Source organism: Podarcis pityusensis (genome assembly GCF_964106645.2).
Source record: "Podarcis pityusensis genome assembly, chromosome: 4".
Classification (NCBI taxonomy): domain Eukaryota; kingdom Metazoa; phylum Chordata; class Lepidosauria; order Squamata; family Lacertidae; genus Podarcis; species Podarcis pityusensis.
In genome coordinates, this window is record NC_138027.1 from 77,581,632 (window position 1) to 77,602,147 (window position 20,516).

Genomic DNA, 20,516 nt, shown 5'->3' on the forward strand with positions numbered 1-20,516 from the left:
GGGCTGAGGGCTCCTGGCAGCACTTGTACCCACACATTTGGCAGGTGGGAAACACGCCTCTCTCTATGCCAGCAGGGTTGGGTAGAGGGACACCTCCACCCACCTTCCTGGCACAAAGGGGTGTGTAGCTTTCCAGCCCAATTCTGCAATCTGGTGCAGACTTACCTGGAAAGAAGACCCACACAGTAGGCCTTACATTTTAAGTATATACAGTACAGTGGTACCTCGGGTTAGGAACTTAATTTGTTCTGGAGGTTCGTTCTGGAGGTAACACTTTAGCTAATGGGGCCTCCCGCTGTGCCGCCACCACCACGCGATTTCTGTTCTCATCCTGAAGCAAAGTTTTTTTTTGTTAAATTGTTTTTATTAATTTTCCAATAAAAAACATCCAATTAACATATCAAATCATAATCCAATTAAAATAAAAAAATTCTTAACCCAAGGTACTTTTTCTGGGTTAGCAGAGTCTGTAACCTGAAGCGTCTGTAACCCGAGGTACCACTGTATGCACAAGTTTGCATGATAAAAGAAATATGTGGAGTTTTTCCCCCGCTGTGGGAAGCAAGTTAATAATAAAGGCAAAAGATTTTTCTAGCTGATTTCTGCCAGCCACGCAGCAGAACTGCAGTCAGGACGTTTAAGAACAGTTTACAAATCAAATAGTTAAAAATAAATACATTCTGGTTTGCATCAAGATTATGAGTGTGAATTAGCCACCCTTTAGCACATCCCAATTGCCATAAAACAAAAACACGCACAGAAACCAATCCTTCTAAAAGGTGCGTGGCGAGCTTCAAGCGAATATTCAATAGGGAACAAATTTTAATAATCATAATGCAGCATTGTGATCAAGAATACAGTAGCCTCCCCAACTGCACTCTCTCGGCACACGTAAACAGAGTTCTCCAAACACGGATGCTGCCTTCGTGGCCCTGGCTCCGCCTCCTTTGCGTCATTTCTATGCGTGCAGCTCCAGGGTGTTACGTCATCTACCTTGCCCCCCCCAAAATAAGATAAAGGAAATATAGAGTGATACACATCCTCCACTTCCGATCGATGCAGCCTTCCCCTCCTGGGTTGGTATCCCTTTATCTCGGGAGACAAGGGAGGAGTCTGCCTGCAAACTGAAGTCAAACTGGTGTAAGGTTTGCAGCGCTTGCTGTGGCCGCAATGGGAGTTTTGTGGAGCCCTTCTTTTAAACCGCTTTCCCAAGCGGTGCCCGGAAACTCAGCGTAGGTTGCCCTCTCTTCACTTTCCTCCCTCTCTTATCTCTTCGGCGTCGTTGCACGCGCAGGAATTCTGGGTAACCGGAAAGAAGGTTCCTCTGAGCAGGAGGAACGCTCAGGCGGCCAATCAGGTTCGCGTTCGGAAAGATGGCGGCGCTCGGGTCCCGAGAGCGCTCTGCGGGGGAGGGAGGCAGCGGCGCGCGGGCGGACTCGGACCTCTTGCTGCACCCGGAGCTGCTCTCGCAGGAATTCCTCCTGCTGACGCTGGAGCAGGTAAGGGGGCGGGGGCGGGGGGCGCGTCGGTTGAAAGGGGGCGGGGCGAGGCAGGGAGGGAAGGAAGGAACCGTTAAACCGCCTCACCTGAGACCGAGCGGAGTCCGCTGCTCAAGAGACTGCGGAGCGGCGGGCTCTTAAAGCCGGGCCGGATCTCGGGTTGTCCGTTCATACACTCCAACCTTTTTCCGATGAAAATAGGGACGTCCTGTTCAATAATAATACTGTAATATTGATGATGATTCAAAAAATAATAATGAAGGTAATTCTAATAATAGCAAATATAATAATTCAACTAAAAACAATAGTAACAATAGCAACAACAACATTGCAAATAATAATAACGATTCAAATAATAATAATAATAATAATAATAATCTATTCATATTCCTTCATCCTGGGTTGCCCCAGCTACTCTGGGCAGAGTCCAACGTATATAAAAACACACTATAAACACACTATAAAAACACTAATATAAAGACATTAAACATTAAATAACGTCCCCGTACAGGGCTGCCTTCAGATGTCTTCTAAAGGTTGTATAGTTACTTACCTCCTTGGCTCAGGGGTTGCATAACTCCATATCCTCCAATGCTTCTCCGATGAAAATAGGGACGTCCTAAGGAAAAGCAGGACGTTCCGGAATCAAATCAGAAACCAGGACGGCTTTTGTAAATCCAGGACTGTCCCTGGAAAATAGGGACATTTTGAGGGTCTGCCAGTTTAACCCAAGGAAACCCCCCTGCCTTTTAGTACCTGCTAGATCTGGAGGAATCTTCCAAGGAAGCTTTATTCCTGACTTGGAGAGCCCATGGAGGGGGGAGAAAAATCAGCAAAGTTTGGTGCCTCGGAAGCCCTCGTAGCAGCACCTGCCCTGCAATTATTCCTATGTGTGTTTCAGACTATACAGGGTCATAGTGTTGGAAGGGACCCAAGGGTCATCTAGTCCAACCCCCTGCAATGCAGGAATCTCAGCTAGATCATAGGTGACGGATGGCCATCTAACTGCTGCTTTGAAACCTCCAAGGAAGGAGAGTCCACCACCTCTTGTGAGAGTCCGTTCCATTGTCAAACAGCACTTACCGTCAGAAAGTTCTTCCTGGTGCTTAGTCAGAATCTTCTTTCTTGTAAGTTGAGCAGGGGAAAACAGGCTTGCCCCATCCTCCCGATATTTGAAGGGAACCATCATATCTCCTCTTAGTCTCCTCTTTACAGAAGCTTGTGGATTCATTTTGAAGATTTTTAAACTCACTTTTTAGGGAACAGTGCCGTCACAAAGTTTCTCCAAAACATACGAAAATACCACTGCAAAACATGCACACACACAGCCAATGCAGCAACGGCTGAATATTACCCCCCCCCTCAAAAAAAGTACTTTGCAATATCTCCCTGACAGATATTCCTGTCTACGACCATTGTTGTACTCACACTTTACACTTGAAGACACTTGGAAGACTGGTGTTACATGCCCACACAGTGATAGGTCTATTAGGGGTGCTCCTTTTTTATGGCTTTAACAGCAGCATAATATAAGGACATTAAGCAGGTAAAACTCTTTACGCTATAGTCAGACTGAGAGGAAAAAAGACCCATCTGCTAAATTTCTGCATGTTGGACTCTCATTAAAGGCGCAGAAGCAGGGCCAGTAAAAGAAGGAACAAGCCTATTTCCAGATAAGTAGTTTAGGTCAGCAGTTTCAATCTGGCAGCTATAATATTACAAAAGTGTATGGGTGTACTAGGGAAACTGGCCCTTCAGCTATTACTGAACTCCAGCTTGCTTCATCCCTGACCATGCTAGTTGGATTTGATGGAAGCTGGAGTCCAGCAACATCTTGAGGGCCACAGACTCCCCACCTTGAATTTGTGGGGCACTCAAGAGTCTTCAGGCTGAGGGAAGCTGTTGTTTCCACCCCCAACTCTATTTTGCTTCCTGAAGTGAGGTGAACTGTGCATCTTTTGCAGGGTGCAGCAAATTTCTATGCATTTCTAACTTTTAATGAAGATTACCAAGTTTATTACAAGTGATGTGATTTTTAAGTGTATTATGTACACTTGTTATCCAGAGAACATTTGCAGTCATAATGAATATGTTTTTTTATTACTCTGCAACAGAAGAACATCCCAGTTGAAGATGAAGTGAAGATCAGTAAAGATGGCCTTACTGATCTATATGTTCAACATGTCATACCATTGCCTCAACGTGAGTTACCAAAAACTAGATGGGGAAAGTTGATGGAAAAGAAAAGAGGTCAGCAGGTATTCAAGCATGAGGTCAAAAGGTAATTGTTTTGCTTAGTTTGTGGATTCAAACGCAAATCCGTGTTTCCTTATACCAAGTAAAACCATTGATCCATCTAGCTCAGTACTGTATTGGCAGTGGCTCTGCTAGATTTCTGGCAATAGCTTTTGCCAGCCCTACCTGGCAAGGGATTTAACCTTTTATCATGCAACGCATGTGCTCTGCCACTGGGTTTTGGCAAATTTTCCATTCAGAAGGGAGTTCCGTGTTTCTTTTGACCTGTTCCTCCTCGCTCAGTAAGTACAACAATGGTTTTTTGTTTTTTATAGGTATTGGGGCTGCCAGCGGGATGTAGAGAATTATTATTGAAAGCAGTAGCGTAGTCAGCAGTCTGATAAATCCAGAGCGAGAGCAAATTAGATTAAGAACTGGAAAGTACTTTTCAGTGGAGTTCATTCAGAACAGAGTATCTAGCTATTAAATAAATCTGCCGCATAAATTCGTTAAATGTGTGTGAGATACCACATTTATTTATATTGTGCAAACCTGTCCTATCTCCCCAGCTGTGGCTTCTTGTTTCAGACAGAAGCTGATATGAGTTAACTTTGCCCTGCCTGCCAATCAGAAGATTGGGGAAATGGGTCTGGTCCCATTGAGGATGGGCCTTGCACAGTTTTTTTGCAGTAAAAAAATCCCAGTGCTCAAATGTAGTGAATGATAGCAACACTAGTGCTAAAGCAAGGGATCAATTTCTCTGGATTCTGGGACTTGAGCACAAAATTGTATGCTGCCCAACTCTGAACCATGCCTTGGAGATAAGGTATATCATATCTTAATTGCTCTTCTGGCAGGAAAATAGAACCTGAAGGCTTCCTCTATTGAACTCTAGTTTAAATCAATCGAACTTAATTATGCTTAGCTGTGTGCTGGGGCCTTTTGTTATTTTCACTGTTTTTTTTAAAAAAATTCTAATCATCAGTAACCTATATCCATAAATAACCACTATTTAAACATGTCCTGTTTTTGCTTCTAGAAATAGAGTGTTTCTTCTGAAGTGTCTCAACGATTGCTTCTATCATAACTCTTAATAAAAATGGGAAATAATGCATCTAAAAATTTGGGTTGGTCTATTCATAATTGACTGGTTCCTATTAGCAGATTCAGTTTATTTAGGCTGCAATCACATGCCCACTTAACTGGCAGTAAAACCCACTAAAATCGGTGGTCTTCCTTCTGGGTGGACATACTTGTGATGGGACCGTTAAGGAGCATTTATGTAGACCAGGGATGTGAAACCTGTGGCTCTCCTGATGGCGTTGGACTCCCAACTCCCATCAGTCCCAGCCAGCATGGTCAATGGCCAGGGATAATATGAGCAATAGTTCAGTCACATCCTGAGGACCACAGATTCCTCATCCTTGTTGAAGACAATTGTAAGATGCAAAGAAACTTGGGATGAACTGTACAAGTCCTAAATTGTTTGAAGCTAAAGAAGCAGAAATAAAAATGTTTTTTGTTAATTTATCTGATACCCAACATTTAAGTCCACAGATTTAAATAGGTTTACTCTGAGTATGACTTAATTTTTCTGACAGTGTTCATTTATTTTTTTTAAGTGTTAATGTTTTCCTGATTGCTCAGGTGAATTAAATGTGAAATAAGTGAATATCAGAAAAAAGAAGCAGCAGTGCCATACTGCACTAGATGAATTCCCCATCTATTTCAGCGCCTGACCTGCTGATCTGAACACAACCCAGATAAAAGTTCCACTGAAATAAATAAGACCCGCTTCCAAGTAGTTGTGTTTGGGATAGTGTAAATCTGTAATGACTGTGGTTTCATTTCCATCTGTGCTGCAGTAATTAATATTGTTTCTATGTTACCATTTCTTTGTTCAGCACTGCTCCAGCGGAAAGTCTACGGAAACGACCTCTCATTGTGTTCGATGGTAGCTCAACGAGTACAAGCATAAAAGTGAGGAAGACTGAGAATGGGGCTATTGATAGTCTAAAACTCCTTACAGCAAGAAGCGCCAGCACTACTTGTAAGGGACTGACGGTTCCTTCAAATTCTTCAGCATGTGTGTCTGTCTCCACTTTTTCACCGGACATTAAAGTGGGATCCAGGATTCACGAAGCTAAGCAGAATAATATTATCGTCGATAACAATATGGCACCTGGTCAAAGGTCACCCCCATTGGTGCCTTTAACAGGAACTACTGTGGTGAAATTAAAGAGAGCTGCTCCGAAAGAAGAATCTGATGCATCTGTAAGTCTTTCCACATCTGTTTCCTTTAACCAGATGTAGTTGTTGCCATGTCTCGTAGCATAAATGTGAAAGCTTTGGCAGTATTTTGTTATCTCTGAGTTTCTGCAGGCCACTAGGATGCTGTGCACTAATTCATTGAATATTGCCATATATTATACCTTAACACAACTTTACTATTTTTAAAGAACTGTAAGATGGACATAAAAAAGTTCCTTTCTAAATCACTTCATCATTATTACTGTGTAAATTATGGCCAACCAGTAACATAATTCTCTGACTCAATGTGAGGGTCATTGTTTGGGAATGTGGCAAGCTTCATTTGGCTTTGGCTTTCAACAATGCCTATTTTTCAGGAATATGAGTTCTGTTAGGAATAGATTTTGAAATTAAGATCCTGCTTGATTTCTATGCTCTGCCAACTCACTCCCTCGTCTGCATGCCATTTCTTGTTCCCAAAGGTCATTGGGCAAGTGCTTAAACACAAGCCTGATCTAAACATTTTCATGCTCATTTTAGAAATGGAATTGGGTGGTCTTTTGGTTCTTGCTTTTCTCTTCTATGTTTAGTTACAACCATATTTTTATTTTAGCCACAAGATGGCATCAGATGCCAAACTCTATAGTATAATATACAAGGTTTGTTTAAATGATCTAGGGCAGGCAATCTTAACATCGTTTAAATCTTTCTCCCTCAGAATGGTCTGAAGTCTCCGGAATCAAAAAAGAAGATCCAGCATGTGAAATGGCCATGAACCAATGAGGCGCTGGAAATGTAAATAACATTTAGCCTCCATTTCAGAACAGATGAGTCATATTGAACAGGGTTGAAGATTGCGGTGGATTTTTCATAACGTTAACAATTCTACAGTACAAAGCAGGCACCATATTCTCACCCATCACCTTAAGGATATTTTCTGTATTGCACTTTGAGTCATTTACTTCCCATTTTAATGGTTGGTTTTGGTGGAACAAAATTATTCTACCAGCCCTCCTTTGGAATTCTCACATGTACTGCAGTTCAGCCTTTGCATGGCCTGGCAAGAGAAAAGCAGTGTGCATTTATAACTATTCATGTTCAACTGTACAGCAGTATTGCTTTTCTTTTCTTTTCTTTTCTTTTTTTCAATGCAGTTCTCTACACAAGTGTATTTAGACAGTGTGGAAGACTATGTTTCCCCGTTCAACTGGACTTCCCATGGTAATAGTGGCTTTTGCACAAAGTTCTGTTGGCAGGGCAAGAAAAATATTTTGAATTCTTAGGTGCTGATACCAAGTGTCTAGATGTCTTTTCCAGCCTTGTTATGAGATAGTTACCTCTTACAGACATAGGAAAAATACTGAACTGTGTAATTTTTTGCTTCAAATTGAAGTTTTTGTTACAATTGAAGATGAATTTCTGTTGTCTTTTGAGCAGATGGAAGCACATGATAGACTGTTTACGGAGAGTATTTGAAAGAAAAGTAGTGCATGAACTAGTGCCATGCTTTTGTACAGTACATGCATAAGTATTTTTTCATAAAATACATGAACCTTTGTGGTCGATTTAACTTGCCTGCCTACAAAATGCCTGCTAAAATTCTGGAGAAAAGCTAACACTCCTTTCATTGGGGCAGTTTTAATAGAGGGATAAATTATACGGAGAGTAATCTATTGTGGTTTGCAAAAGAAGAAGTCTTGCCTCTTTCCTATCTGTGAATAAATGTGGATTTCTTTGAAACCACATGGATCCTCTTTCATATGATGCAAAACCCAACCTAGCTGGGTATAATAGTTAGAATTGCGTACCATACACAAAGTAGTGTTCTGTCAAATTCAGGCTGCCATCCTGTACATGCCTACCACAGAATATGGACTTAGTGGTATTTACTTCTGAGTAGACATGGTTAGAACTGCATTGTTGGTGCACGACTTCCACTAGATCATGATCAAAGATTTGGAAAGAATGATGTGTTTGAGGTGTATTTTGAGTTTCCCTCTTCCTGAACACGTGTGCAAGTTTTGTACTTTAGCACAGCACAGTTTAATTTTGTGTGTTTTGTATCTGAGCTGTCTTTTTAGTAGCCTCACCTGATTTAAATAAATTGATTTAAACTGACAATGTATTAAGTTGTGTGGACCATCTCTGTTCTACAGGACTGGAGACAAACACCTGTTATCCCAGTCTTCAAAAGGGTTTGAGGAAACCATACACTGGTCCAGGGGTCACCAGTCCAGCACCCGTGGGTGCCGTGGTGTGTGCAGAGGCCTTCATTGGCACCCTCAGGCAGGGATCCCAGATTCTGAGCTTTCATTAAAAAAACCCACTAGCACTTTAAAAAAGAAATGTGTAGAAGAAACCATTCTAAGCAATTTTTGTGAAATGAGCCAGACTGGCTGCTCCCGCCTATCAGTGTTTCAGCCAACGAGTGACAGAGCTGCGATAAGTCACTTGTTTGGACATCAGGCAGTTAACAGCCTGGGGTCCTAAAGATATAACCCAATTTTGTTGTTGGAAAGAAATCTTAAAACTTTGATTTCACCATTTGTTTTATATATAAGCATCCCCTCGCGCGGGGGTTTCGTTCTGGGCCCTCGTGTGTTAGTGAAATCATGTACAGTGGGGAGACCTCTCTAAACACTCTTTAAGTGCAGTATTTTCTGCTCTCTCTCAATTCATATTAAAAATACTGGATCCCAAAATAAACCACAACTAGAATCAAAGCTCTGGGCCGCCTGGAGGATACACAGGAAAGTGGCTTCTGTCTTTGCCCTACCCTGCACATGATGTGTTAGGCAGGGAGGCTGAGCAGCCTAAACAAAGCCCCACTGTGCCTCAGGTCCCTTTGGGGCTTCCTCTGCCCTCACCAACATCCTCTTCAGGCTCCGGGGAGGGTCTCCTCATGAGCCACGAGGATTCTCCAGCATTCTCCCGCCATTTCCGGGTTTGATTGAATTATTAAATTATTTCTCAGTGCCTTACATATATGTGGTCACAGGTGACTCGATCAGGGGTGTGGGTGCGTGCCCATACTTGATTTTTGGCTTGGCTACGTTATTCTTTAACAGCATATTTGATCTGCAGAGCCGCACATTCTCAGTACTGCAAAACTGGTTTTGGTGTGGCGCATCGTCCTCAATCCTTGCAGGATGCGTTCAAAATAAGCAGGTCCTCTCTGTCTTCCCCATGCTCCAACACCCTGTTTGAAGAGATCTTTTTCAAAAGTCGGCTGCACCGAAGACGAAATGGGTAGTGAACATGGAAGTACAGTGGTACCTTGGGTTACATACGCTTCAGGTTACACACTCTGCTAACCCAGAAATAGTGCTTCAGGTTAAGAACTTTGCTTCAGGATAAGAACAGAAATCGGGCTAAAGTGATGCTTCAGGTTAAGAGCAGTTTCAGGTTAAGAACGGACCTCCGGAACGAATTAAGTACTTAACCTGAGGTACCACTGTAGTAAAAAAAATTGCTTTTCACTTTTAAGTCAATGGGATCATTCCCACAGATCCCAGAGCGTATCTGTCCTGCAGCCAGCCAAATGAAGCACAAACGATGTGGGTTTTCATATCCCTGTCATGAAGATGGTGAGGAGAAAGCAGTATTCGCAACCCCAAGTACTTGTTCAGAAGATCATTTCTTTGCCCCTGTGTTGCCTTTTCTGATACAGCAATGAGAGATTTTCAAGCATTTTAAGATGATTTGCTTGATACCATTCTAAACAGAGACTGAGTTAGTGGGCAGCACATCGTAAACCTTGTCAATACCCAAGACACCAACAACATCCATTCATTACCATGTTTGATGAAATGCAAAAAGCAGCTGCTACTGATTCATACCATCAAAGAAAGCTGCAGGAGCAGCGCTCTTGGAGTCAGTAAGATGAACTTTATATTTTTGGACAAATATAAAAAGGTTTCATCTCATGGTACCTTTCATGCAGAGGCCATGACATATATTGTGGCACACTGCATAGCAAGCATCACATTACATTCCTCTGCAGTAGGAGCTGTAGACTCGTAATCTGGTGAACCAGGTTCGATTCCCCACTCCTCCACATGCAGCTGCTGGGTGACCTTGGGCTACTCACACTTCTCTGAAGTCTCTCAGCCTCACTCACCTCACAGAGTGTTTGTTGTGGGGGAGGAAGGGAAAGGAGAATGTTAGCCGCTTTGAGACTCCTGAAGGGAAGTGAAAGGCGGGATATCAACTCTTCTTCTCTCTGAGCCATTGGTACAGAATTTTACTATGTTATCTTAGAACATGGGTAGACAAACTAAGGCGCAGGAGCCAGATCCAGCCCAATTGCCTTCTAAATCCGGCCCGCGGACAGTCCAGGAATCAGCGTGTTTTTACTTGAGTAGAATGTGTCCTTTTATTTAAAATGCATCTCTGGGTTATTTGTGGGGCCTGCCTGGTGTTTTTAGATGAGTAGAATGTGTGCTATTATTTAAAATGCATCTCTGGGTTATTTGTGGGGCATAGGAATTTGTTCATTTCCCCCCCAAAAATATAGTCCGGCCCACCACAAGTTCTGAGGGACAGTGGACCAGCCCCCTGCTGAAAAAGTTTGCTGACCTCTGTCTTAGAACCTATGCAAGAGGTTAAGTATATACATTCCAGCAACTTCATGAATGGCAACGATCGTGCTGCTTCCCAGAATTGACCCGGGTTCTGCACAGGAGCATGTGAGAGAGGGCAACAAATGCCAACGAAGGCTAATGTGAATATGGTCTTTGACACAAAGTAGTTTGGCCAATAGGGGAATCGATTGTAAGTGGATTATGACAGTGATCTAAACATTAGCATATCAGATTATCAGGTTGTCAGTGGCCTGAAGATTTGCTTCTAAATTCTCAACCTCATTAATGTATAAATGGCTATATAACTACTTAAAGGTAACAGTGCAATCCTACACACGTTTGCTTGGTGCTCTTGCCTTGACATTTTTAAAAAGAGCTATAGATTGGTCATAGTAAGGGAACTTTGGTTGTCAGGCTCCGTATAAAGATAACAACTGGAATAATCTCTTGGGTGGGTGAGGTTAAGAGAGATCGGGATTAATGGTATGTATTCCTGGTAGAAAAAGATTCCCTCTGGGGAAAAGAAAGTTGTTAAATAATGTTATGTATGCTTCCATCTGGGAAATAGAAAAAAAAGAAGATCAAGATTGATTTGGGGTTTCCTTTTCATTATTTGTTTTGTTCTAGAGCCTGCCTTGAATTCCTCAGCAGCAACTACCGGTATATGTGATGAGCAGCTCTCATGACTGGTAGAAATACAGACAGAACTGCTGGGTCAAAGTTTAATATTTGGCTTGGGGAGAGAGATCAAGCTTTTATGGTCTTCTCTTAAGAGTATATATGGATTTTAAATCTTCTGCATTAATCGCTGGAGAGCTTATGTTTTTATTGTAGAAAAGAAACAGCATATGCCAGAAATGGATTTACATAATTCTTCCCCAAAATTATAATTTGCCTGAAAAGACTAAAATTATAAATAATTATGCCATGCACACTTTTTGAGATGTTTCCCCTATATTGTTTGAGAGATCTTAAATCTGAATTAATATCCTGACTGTGTGAAAAGCAGAAAATATTCTGCCACTGGTCCATATACAGTCATACCTTGGGTTACAGACGCTTCAGGTTGCACATTTTTGGGTTGCGCAACATGCCGAACCTGGAAGTACTGGAATGGGTTACTTCCGGGTTTCGGTGCTCGCGCATGCACATAAATACTAAATTGCGCTTTGCGCATGCGCAGAAACGCCGAATTGCGACCCATGCATGCGCAGACGCAGCGCTGCGGGTTGCAAACGTGCTTCCCGCACAGATCACGTTCGCAACCCAAGCATCCACTGTATACATTTTCTTCAGACCTGTTTTCCAGAGCTGAGATAAAACGAACCCCATGTTTTCGTAAAGCAGACAAACTACCTACCTAATATAATTGGACACAAAGTGAAAATGAATGTACTGCAGTAGCAGGAGCTGACTCCTAGCTACCTTATCCTTAAGCTAGGAAGATAAAGCCTTCTCAAGCCCTACTAATAGGTAGTTATGCATAACAGTATAAATCTGAGGAAGCTGCGATCTCATCTGCCTCTTGCTTATTTATGATTTCAGAATCTGTTTTGATCAGCGCCTGAAGTTACTGATTGCGAAAGTATGATGAACAGCAGACGCTGGAGCAATATTGTACAAGCACTGCAGCTACACTACTGGAAATACCTGGAACAGGAATGTAGCTGCTCTTAATTTCCATGATTGCCTAATATTTCAGAAAATAAGGGCAATTTTCTGTTTGTACCAGTAGCAGCCAGTGATTGGGCTGTTACTTTCTGAACATGTAATGCTTCTGTTTTTTAATGGCCCCACCGATATTTGGGGTTTTGTTTTGTTGTTCATATGGATCCATCCTTTTTAAATAAAAGGAGTTTATCCACGCCTTACCTCAAATGCTAACATTTATTGAAAGTTAAGTCTTTAAGATGTCAACTTCACCAAAATACAGCAGACTTCATTAGAAATACGTTTATTACTTCATAAAATACAAGGTGCAATGGAATTTCAAAACGACTACTAAAAATGAAAAATGTACTTTGCAAAATGGCCTTGCAGTATCATGCAATAATGTGTTGCGGATTCACATCAATTTAAACCTCATGCAGTCTGTTCCTGTGTACATTTATGTCGAAGAACGTCCCAATCAGTTTAATGGGAGTAATTCCAGTGAAAGTATGCATAGAATTGTAGCCTCAAAACCCTTATTTTAAGGCATAACCCAAAACTTTCTATCTAACTTTCTATCACTGATTGAACCAACATACCCTACTTTCAAATTATCATCTACTTGGACATGATGAACACTGATACTTGATCTATCAATACCAAACAGTAGCTCCTGTAATCTTTCCAGAATCCCCAAGTCGAATATGTTATCAGTTTTAAACTACATACATCTTTTGAAGAGAAATTTGTATTGCTAAGAATGTAACAGCCCTGTTGAATCAAACCAAAGGCCCAGCTACGTCAGCACCCTGTGTTGTGTGGTAGCCAAGCAGATTATTATGGGAAGTCCACAAGCAGGGTATGAGCTAAATTAGGGTTGCCATATTTCAAAAAGTGAAAATCCAGACACAGAAGCTGTTGAGCTCTGCTCTTTTTGGCAAAGTTGTTGAGTTGTTGAGCTTTCCCCCCACGAAATCTCAACAACAACAAAAAATGTGTTTTTGAGCTATTTTTTAAATTAAAATTGCCTAAATCTACACTACCAACATGGGCTGCCATATGTCCATATTTTCCTGGACATTTAAGCAATTTCCGCCTGGACGCTGCTTAAGGGGAATGAATGCTGGCTATGTCTGGAAAATTCCAGGCACATGGCAACGCTATCTCAATACCACACTTCCTGTTGTGTTCTCCAGCACCTGGCAGTCAGAGTTCACACTGTCTCTAAACCTGGAGATAATAATCAGCCATCTTCACTGGTAGCTTTTATCCTCTAAATATCTGAGCAACTCACAACTCCGTATTTGAACTGGACTCGATTCATAAATGTATTGCCTAGCAGTCAATGTCAAAACCATCTCCCCACCCTTTTGTCTTTCCCTTCTCTAAAGCATTTCTACAACCTAGAAAAAGAAAAAGAAAAAAATATCCTGATGACTATATACCCTGTATTGCAGGGGGGAAAACCCAAACACTTTTTTCACTTCTGGTCAAAACCCACAGCTGTCATTGCTTATTTGAGAAAATATATGCACTTGTGAGAGCTGATGGTGGTGGTTTTATTCTTTTCACATTTTAAATGTCCTTCCCACACTCAGGACACAGGATGTCATCCCTTTCTGTGAGGAAACCGCGGCCCACTAACGACAGGGAGCACTTCTTGCAGTTGAAGCAATCGTTGTGCCACTGGCGTTCCTCAAAGGAGATGTACTTGGTTCCTCCAAGTCCTGAAAAGGCAAAACAAGTATTTAAGAAGAAAACACAGGAACACCTTCTGTAAGGTCATTTGGGTCAGATTCCCACATCGTTTCCAGTTGTGAATAAACTTCCTTGGACTTAAACATGTGGGAAAGTTGCATTTAAACACATCATTGACATAACTTTGTCACAGCTGAGCCTGCGTGCAGAATTCTAGATTCCTGTCAGTCCCTAGATCAGAGATGAGGAACCTGTGGCCCTCCAGGAAAAGCAGCAAATAAATAAAATGAACGAATGAACTTTATTCCGAACTGATTGATGCTGTTTTTGAGGTGCTTTTTTTCTGTCTGCAAAGGAAAACGGTAACATGATACTTACCACTGATTGGATTGGTGCATCCTGCACACTTCTTGGCATAGAGGCTGCAGTAGCAGTTCAAACAATAGGCAAACTCATCCCGGGAAGTAAAGCGTTGCCCAGAGAGCTGTTTTTTGCACCCAGTGCACACAAAACACTCCTTGTGCCATGGCTGCTCCCGGTAAGTAATTCCTCCTGTAGTAATTGGCTGTGAAATGAAAAGAAAAATGGGAATGAAAAAGAAAATTAAAAAAGAATTCCTATTGATTTTGTGCCCCATTTCCGTTCACCTTGCAAATCTTTTAAGCAATAGGTAGCAGAACTAGTCTCATGCTTAACCCCTCACACCTTTTCTGCGAAGCCCCTGACAACCTTCTTTGTTCCCGTGTCTTTCTGTCTTTTAGGTAAGCCAAAATACGCATGACTTCAAAGCATTGCACAGCCTGATATAGTTCAATGCTCTGGAACGTGTTGGAGCAAAAGTATACGCATAACTGGATTGCAGTTTTGCTTCGAACTAAAGCAGACAAGTGTGTGTGTGTGTGTGTGTGTGTGTGTGTGTGTGTGTGTCGCTTTCGGTTTAATAGTCATTTGCACGAAGCAATAAACAATACCTTCTTGCACTGGACACACTGCATAGCAAACTGCTTTTCGTAGCAGGGCACGCAGAAATTTTGACTGTCTTTGGGAATGAAACTCTTCGTTCCGATTGGCTGTTGGCACCGATGGCAGATAAAGCAGGTCTCATGCCAGCTGTTTCCTTTATATTCCATCTTGCGGGTACCTAGGAGGAGACCACAGCATGAGATTTCTACCTTGGCTTTCAAGCTGCTGTGTAGGGAAAAGGTAAGTAGAAACTGTGTTCCATTTTCCAGTTAGCATATGAGGAGAAGCCGGACACACTTTTAGCAGAAACTTGGGTTTTTGTGGGAGCAGCAAAAGTATAAATTCCTGCAGCTATTACACTCCTGAGATCCATTCTGATGTTTAAGATGTGCAGGTGAGCTGCATGAAGAGCCCCTTTTCGAGTGACTCTCTCAATAGATTACGAAAACAATTCAGGTCGTGGGGTTTTGTGGCCTTTCACCAACATTTACTAGTGGCCTTTGCTCGGGGTGAAACACTCCTTTCCAGTGGCGTAGCGTGGGGGGTGCAGGGGGGCCGGCCGCACCGGGCGCAACATCTGGGGGTTAGGGTTAGGGGGCGCAAATCCACGGGTTAGGGGGTGCAAATTACTTGCCTTGCCCTGGGTGCTGACAACCCACGCTACGCCACTGGCTGGGTCGCCGCCCACTGTGGAGGGGGTGGGTGCCAGGCGTGCGGTGCGGAGAGAGAGCGAGGGACCATCTGGGGGAGGGACAGTGCAGCGGCCGCCCAGCGCAGCGCTGAGCGCGGGAGAGAACCACACCAGACCAGACCAGGCAGCAGCAAGAAGAAGCTGGCAGCGGCGGCAGGTTAGGGGTTAGGGGGCGCAAATTACTTGCCTTGCCCCGGGTTAGGGGGCGCAAATTATTTGCCTTGCCCCGGGTGCTGACAACCCACGCTACGCCGCTGCTCCTTTCTCCTAGTTTTGATTTCCTTCCATCCTTTCCCGTTGTTCCCTTTCTGGGGGCTGGCATCAGTCCCACCTCTCAGCACTGGAAATAGATTCTAGCTTTTTGGGGTTGTGCAAAGTGGAATTTGGCACCTTCATGACCATGTTGATGCAAAATACCAAGACGCCAATGAGACTGGTCCTTTGGTGCTTCTCTCGAGAACTGAGGAGAAGTCAATCTCTTAAAGCTGCTGAGAAAATTTCCAAGTACTGAAGAGACTTCCCTCACCTAAGTGGAAAACCTCATCATGCAGCTCTAGCACAGGGCAAGTGGAGATGACCATTCCCCCAAAACAGGGTCTGAACAAGGTCCTTCCTGGTTCCATTCTGATCCAAATACAACATGCACTTATTGCATCTTATATTTGTATCTTCTCTTTTCTGATTATTGGCTAATGATTACCTAACCCTCTTTTGCCTCTCTGACTTTCTAGGTTCCATTACAAATGCTTAAAACCAATTTTTCCTCTACTTCTGTTTTCCTACTGTCTTCAGCATTTTTCCAGCCCATTTTATGCCTTAGACAGTTTGGGTGTAGGACTGAATTAATCCAGCTGTGATGGCCTGGGATTCGGACTCGGAGGCTAAACCTGAGGAATCCCAGCCTGCACAGGAGTCCCCGCCTCCAGAACCAGCTGAGCCGGGGCTGGGGCATGAGCCTGATGGGTCCTCAGCTGTGCTGGATCCTCAGGTGCAGGCACCAGCTGAGTCTGCTCTGGCTCCTGAGGTGATGGAGGACCCATTGCCTGCAGGTGCTCCACTCTCAGCTGAGGTTGCCTCTGGGTCCGGTAACCCTTCAGCCTCTCCTGACCTGTGGAGGCTCAGGGCAGAGAGGCGGAGGGAACTAAGTTCCCACAGGAGGAGTGCTCACCTCCAGGCCAGGAGAGGCGAGTTACCTGTGGACCGGGGCCACCCTATGCCTCGGGGCAGATAAAGCCAGTCCCAGGTTGCGGGAGCAATATTGTTGGTAGCCTGTTCCTGCCTGCACCCTGTCCTGCTCTCTTGCCAGAGTTCCTGACCTCACCCGACTCCCTGCCTTGGATCCCGCTTCAGCTTTGACGGACAGCCTCCATACCATACCCTCGACCTCGGACTGGAGTCGGACCTCGCCACACGGTTAACCCTCAGGACCAGCACACCAGCCCTTCCAAAAAAACAAAAACAAAAAAACCCAACCAACCAACCAAACAAACAACAAAAACACCACCCATTTTGACCCTGCCTGCCTGTAAAAAGAGACTTGCTAGAGTAAGTCAAACCAGTTGGGCATGTGTAACCTGGAATATTTGTTCGCAAGCTTTGTGGAAAGGGTTACAACGATAAAAAAATGCAATATTAAAAAACAGTAAAAGCAGATGACAACCAAGAGCACAGAATGTGTTCTAAAATATATCTTGGGTGTCAAAAAGAGGTCAGTGGGGAATCTTCAGCAGATGATGAAAGACACAATAAAGGTGTCGAATGCTCCTTGGGTGGGAAATCCACAGCTTAGAAATTGCCACAGAGAATGTCCTCGCTCAAGCCACACACACCCCGGGTTTCTGAGTGCAATGGAACTAGCATGTTCAATGAATGGGCTGTCTGAAAGAGACCATGTTCTGAATTTTTCTCACAAATACAGGAGACATCTCATTTTCACATATGGATTCCCCTAATGTGAGCACATGCTCATTCATTCAGTGGTCGACTTTGGGCTCTCAAACTTCAGTGGTGTCCTATGCAGTGCTAAAATCCAACACAGCATTTTTGTGTGTGTCCCCTGCATCATGGCGCCCACCATGACAGCACTTGGTTGAGCTACCCTAAAACCACCTCTGATTCATTCCCTCTCTGGAAAGAAACCAGAGCAGAAGAAGCCCAGCCAAAATGAAAGAGGAATTTTTGCATTTAAATATTTCAAGCACACCTTGTGGGGACTTTGAAAAGCCAATGTTGAAGGGCATCCTAGTTAAATCAACCACATTATTGTTGGGCGGCAGTTTAAAGGCAAAGTGCTATTACCTCTGTATGATTTGCAAGCAGCTTTCAGTGATATTAACATCATTTATCAGATGAGAGAATTTGTCCCTCTTAGAGTAAGCGCTACATTGAAAGAGACTTAAAAAATTATTAAGTGAGCTCTAATTGGCATAAAAGCAATGTAGCAAATGTGTTAACAGATTATTATCTTGCTCTATGACATTTTAAATGGCTTTTCACATCTTATCAGTTTATTAATGTGCTATATTAATAAAGCTATAATTATGCTACGTTTAGTGCTTACGTGATTTTTTTTATTAAAGAAAAAAAAGAATTAGGTAGAGTTGAGAGCTAAAGTGTCGATCCCTGAAGGAATGAAAGGATGCCCTATTAAACAAAGCAAATCTGATAACTAACAGAGCTGGGTGGCTTCACAAGTTCCCATCTTTGAAGTACTGCTGAGATGTTTTCAGTTCTTATTCCATTATATGATTATAATTCCATTATATTCCATTATACGATGGTATAATTTTATTGCATTCTGTTTGGACCACTGCAACCTGCTTAAATCAGAGATAGCAACAACATCTGCCCACCTACGATGTACTTGTCAGCCCACATTGCACAAGCCAGCATGAGCTATTATACTATCACATTTAATACACCACACTGGAAAATCCAGAGCCTGTAGCATCTGCCTTTCCTATGCAGAAAGGGGTTGTGTTTCATTCATTTCTACTATTATATTTATTATATTGCATTGCATGGTGTAAGCACACTGTGCAGACATGCACTATGAAGTTGCATCTGGATGGATTTGTGTGTATAATTATTTTCGTAATATCTGTTCTGTTTAATTATATGAGGCGATATCTAGAGTTACTCATGCTCAGAGTAGACCTGTTTAAATATATGGGCTTAAAAATATTGATTTCAGTGATTTCTGATGGTAGGATTGGAGGAGGACATCAGTTCAGCAGGGCTACCACCACGGCTTTTTTCCCTAGACAGAACTTGCCAGAACTTAGTTCTGGTACCTCTCAGGTGGGCACCATCATAGGAGAACAAGGGAGAAGTATAAAAATAGCACTGGCCACCATGGTCCTTTTATAGTTGCCAGACTCTGTGCAGAATAGTTCTGATGGTACAAGATTAGTCTGTGATACATGTGTCCTCAGCTGATTATATTTTTTTTAAAAAAAACCCTCACATTTTTCAATGCTTTTTGTGTGTGTGTGTCATCTTTTTTATTTTTGGCTGGGGTCTCAAAAGCTGGAAGTGGCCTGGGTCTCTCCAGACCTTTGAGAGGGCCTGCCAATCCCCACCCCTCAACATCTGCTGCCTGATGTGGCCACCTCACTTTGCCCAATGGTAGGGCCAGCCCTGCTGCCAGGGACTGCACTGAGGAGGAATGGTGGGGGCCGCCACCCTTTCTCCTAAATCTTTCTGAGGACAGGAGCATAGATTTAGAACAGTGGTTTGCAGAAGGTCATAGTTCAGAGGCTGCAGAGGATAGAAGCTGGGAAATACTGGAAGAGGAACAGCAGGAAGAGGAAACACCAGGGGAGAGACAGCTGACAGACGCAGGGTCCTTTGAAAGCAATCCTGACCCCCCTCCCCATACTAAGACAAGGCAGGCATTGAGGGTAGTAGAACAGAAAGCTCAGCGGCAGAAAGCTCAGATTAGCCAATGTAGCGGTGACACAGAATAGTAGAGACGGAGAGAAGAAGAAGAGTTTGGGTTTGATATCCCGCTTTATCACTACCCGAAGGAGTCTCAAAGCGGCTAGCATTCTCCTTTCCCTTCCTCCCCCACAACAAACACTCTGTGAGGTGAGTGGGGCTGAGAGACTTCAGAGAAGTGTGACTAGCCCAAGGTCACCCAGCAGCTGCAGGTGGAGGAGCGGAGACGCAAACCCGGTTCACCAGATTACGAGTCCACAGCTCTTAACCACTACACCACACTGGCACACTGGAAGGGGTGGGACTTTTCTTGGAGCAACACCATTTCTAGAGAGAGACGCATTCTTTTGTCTCTCCCTTTGATTGTTGAATAAACTAATTGGGAAGAACTCTTTTATCTGCTTCTTCGCTGCCACCGGGAGCGAAGAACTCTTAAAAGAAGAACTCTTTTATTTTCTTTTATCTGCTTCTTTGCTGCCACCAGGGGAGGAATCTGATTCCCCGAAGCCTGATACCCGCCTGCCAAAGGTGTTTCCTTTTCCTCGTCCCAAATCATGTCATGCAGGTTCCGTTTCAAAAGCGAACGCTAGCGGCCATTTAAAACATGAAAACCAGAGTCCTTGCAGATAATTCCCAGATGATAAAGGGCACCTTTTGTGGACTCTGGGGTATGCTTTTGGCCAAACACTTGTCCCCACCCCCCTTGCATCTCCTAAATGTGCGGTTTCATTTAAGCCTTGAATCAAGCCTCTGTAATCTCTGCAAATGCTTTAACACACCACCTAGGACATTTGCCATTATACATAGCAGGGTTGGCGGTGGTGGTGGTGAGGAGAGATCTGTAGCTAATGCAAAATTGCAATGGATTTTGGTCATCTGCTTTGAATGTAGCTGCATAGTTGTGGTTTCTGCTTTCCTAGCTTGTAACCCAAACCTCTCTAATTTTAATGTCATGGCTAATCAAGCATAAAAATTAATTTGAGGATAAGCGACACAAGAGGCAATTCA

The 20,516-nt window shown here is 43.2% G+C and overlaps 2 protein-coding genes across 5 annotated transcripts in view; one reads left to right on the top strand and one right to left on the bottom strand.

Annotated features, from left to right (window-relative positions):
• Positions 1–1,312: 1,312 nt before the first annotated feature.
• LOC308475840 (ashwin) lies at positions 1,313–8,105 on the top strand. Of its 2 annotated transcripts, none has more exons than XM_081003300.1 (4): positions 1,313–1,499; positions 3,614–3,780; positions 5,639–6,008; positions 6,703–8,105. In XM_081003300.1, the coding sequence occupies exons 1-4, from the start codon at positions 1,374–1,376 to the stop codon at positions 6,757–6,759; spliced, it is 720 nt and encodes a 239-aa protein (XP_080859426.1). In that variant the 5' UTR covers positions 1,313–1,373; the 3' UTR covers positions 6,760–8,105. The 2 variants fall into 2 exon arrangements, with proteins under 2 accessions (XP_080859426.1, XP_080859427.1); XM_081003301.1 differs by lacking the exon at positions 1,313–1,499 and adding an exon at positions 1,604–1,761.
• Positions 8,106–12,505: 4,400 nt separating this feature from the next.
• The window catches only part of FHL2 (four and a half LIM domains 2), a 32,723-nt gene continuing 24,712 nt past the window's right edge, over positions 12,506–20,516 (bottom strand). For all 3 annotated transcript variants that reach the window (XM_081003255.1, XM_081003256.1, XM_081003257.1), the window contains exons 4-6: positions 14,887–15,056; positions 14,294–14,480; positions 12,506–13,944 (exon numbers count right to left, since the gene is read on the bottom strand). In XM_081003255.1, the coding sequence (XP_080859381.1) occupies positions 13,793–13,944; positions 14,294–14,480; positions 14,887–15,056 (509 nt within the window). In that variant the 3' untranslated portion in view covers positions 12,506–13,792. The remainder of the gene's footprint in view (positions 13,945–14,293; positions 14,481–14,886; positions 15,057–20,516) is intronic.

Excerpts from the sequence above, each read along its gene's own strand:
- LOC308475840 (XM_081003300.1), top strand. The coding sequence starts at position 1,374 with ATGGCGGCGCTCGGGTCCCGAGAGCGCTCTGCGGGGGAGGGAGGCAGC. Across the intron at positions 3,781-5,638 it reads TTCAAGCATGAGGTCAAAAG|CACTGCTCCAGCGGAAAGTC; the intron begins GTAATTGTTTTG and ends TTCTTTGTTCAG. Across the intron at positions 6,009-6,702 it reads AAGAAGAATCTGATGCATCT|AATGGTCTGAAGTCTCCGGA; the intron begins GTAAGTCTTTCC and ends TTTCTCCCTCAG.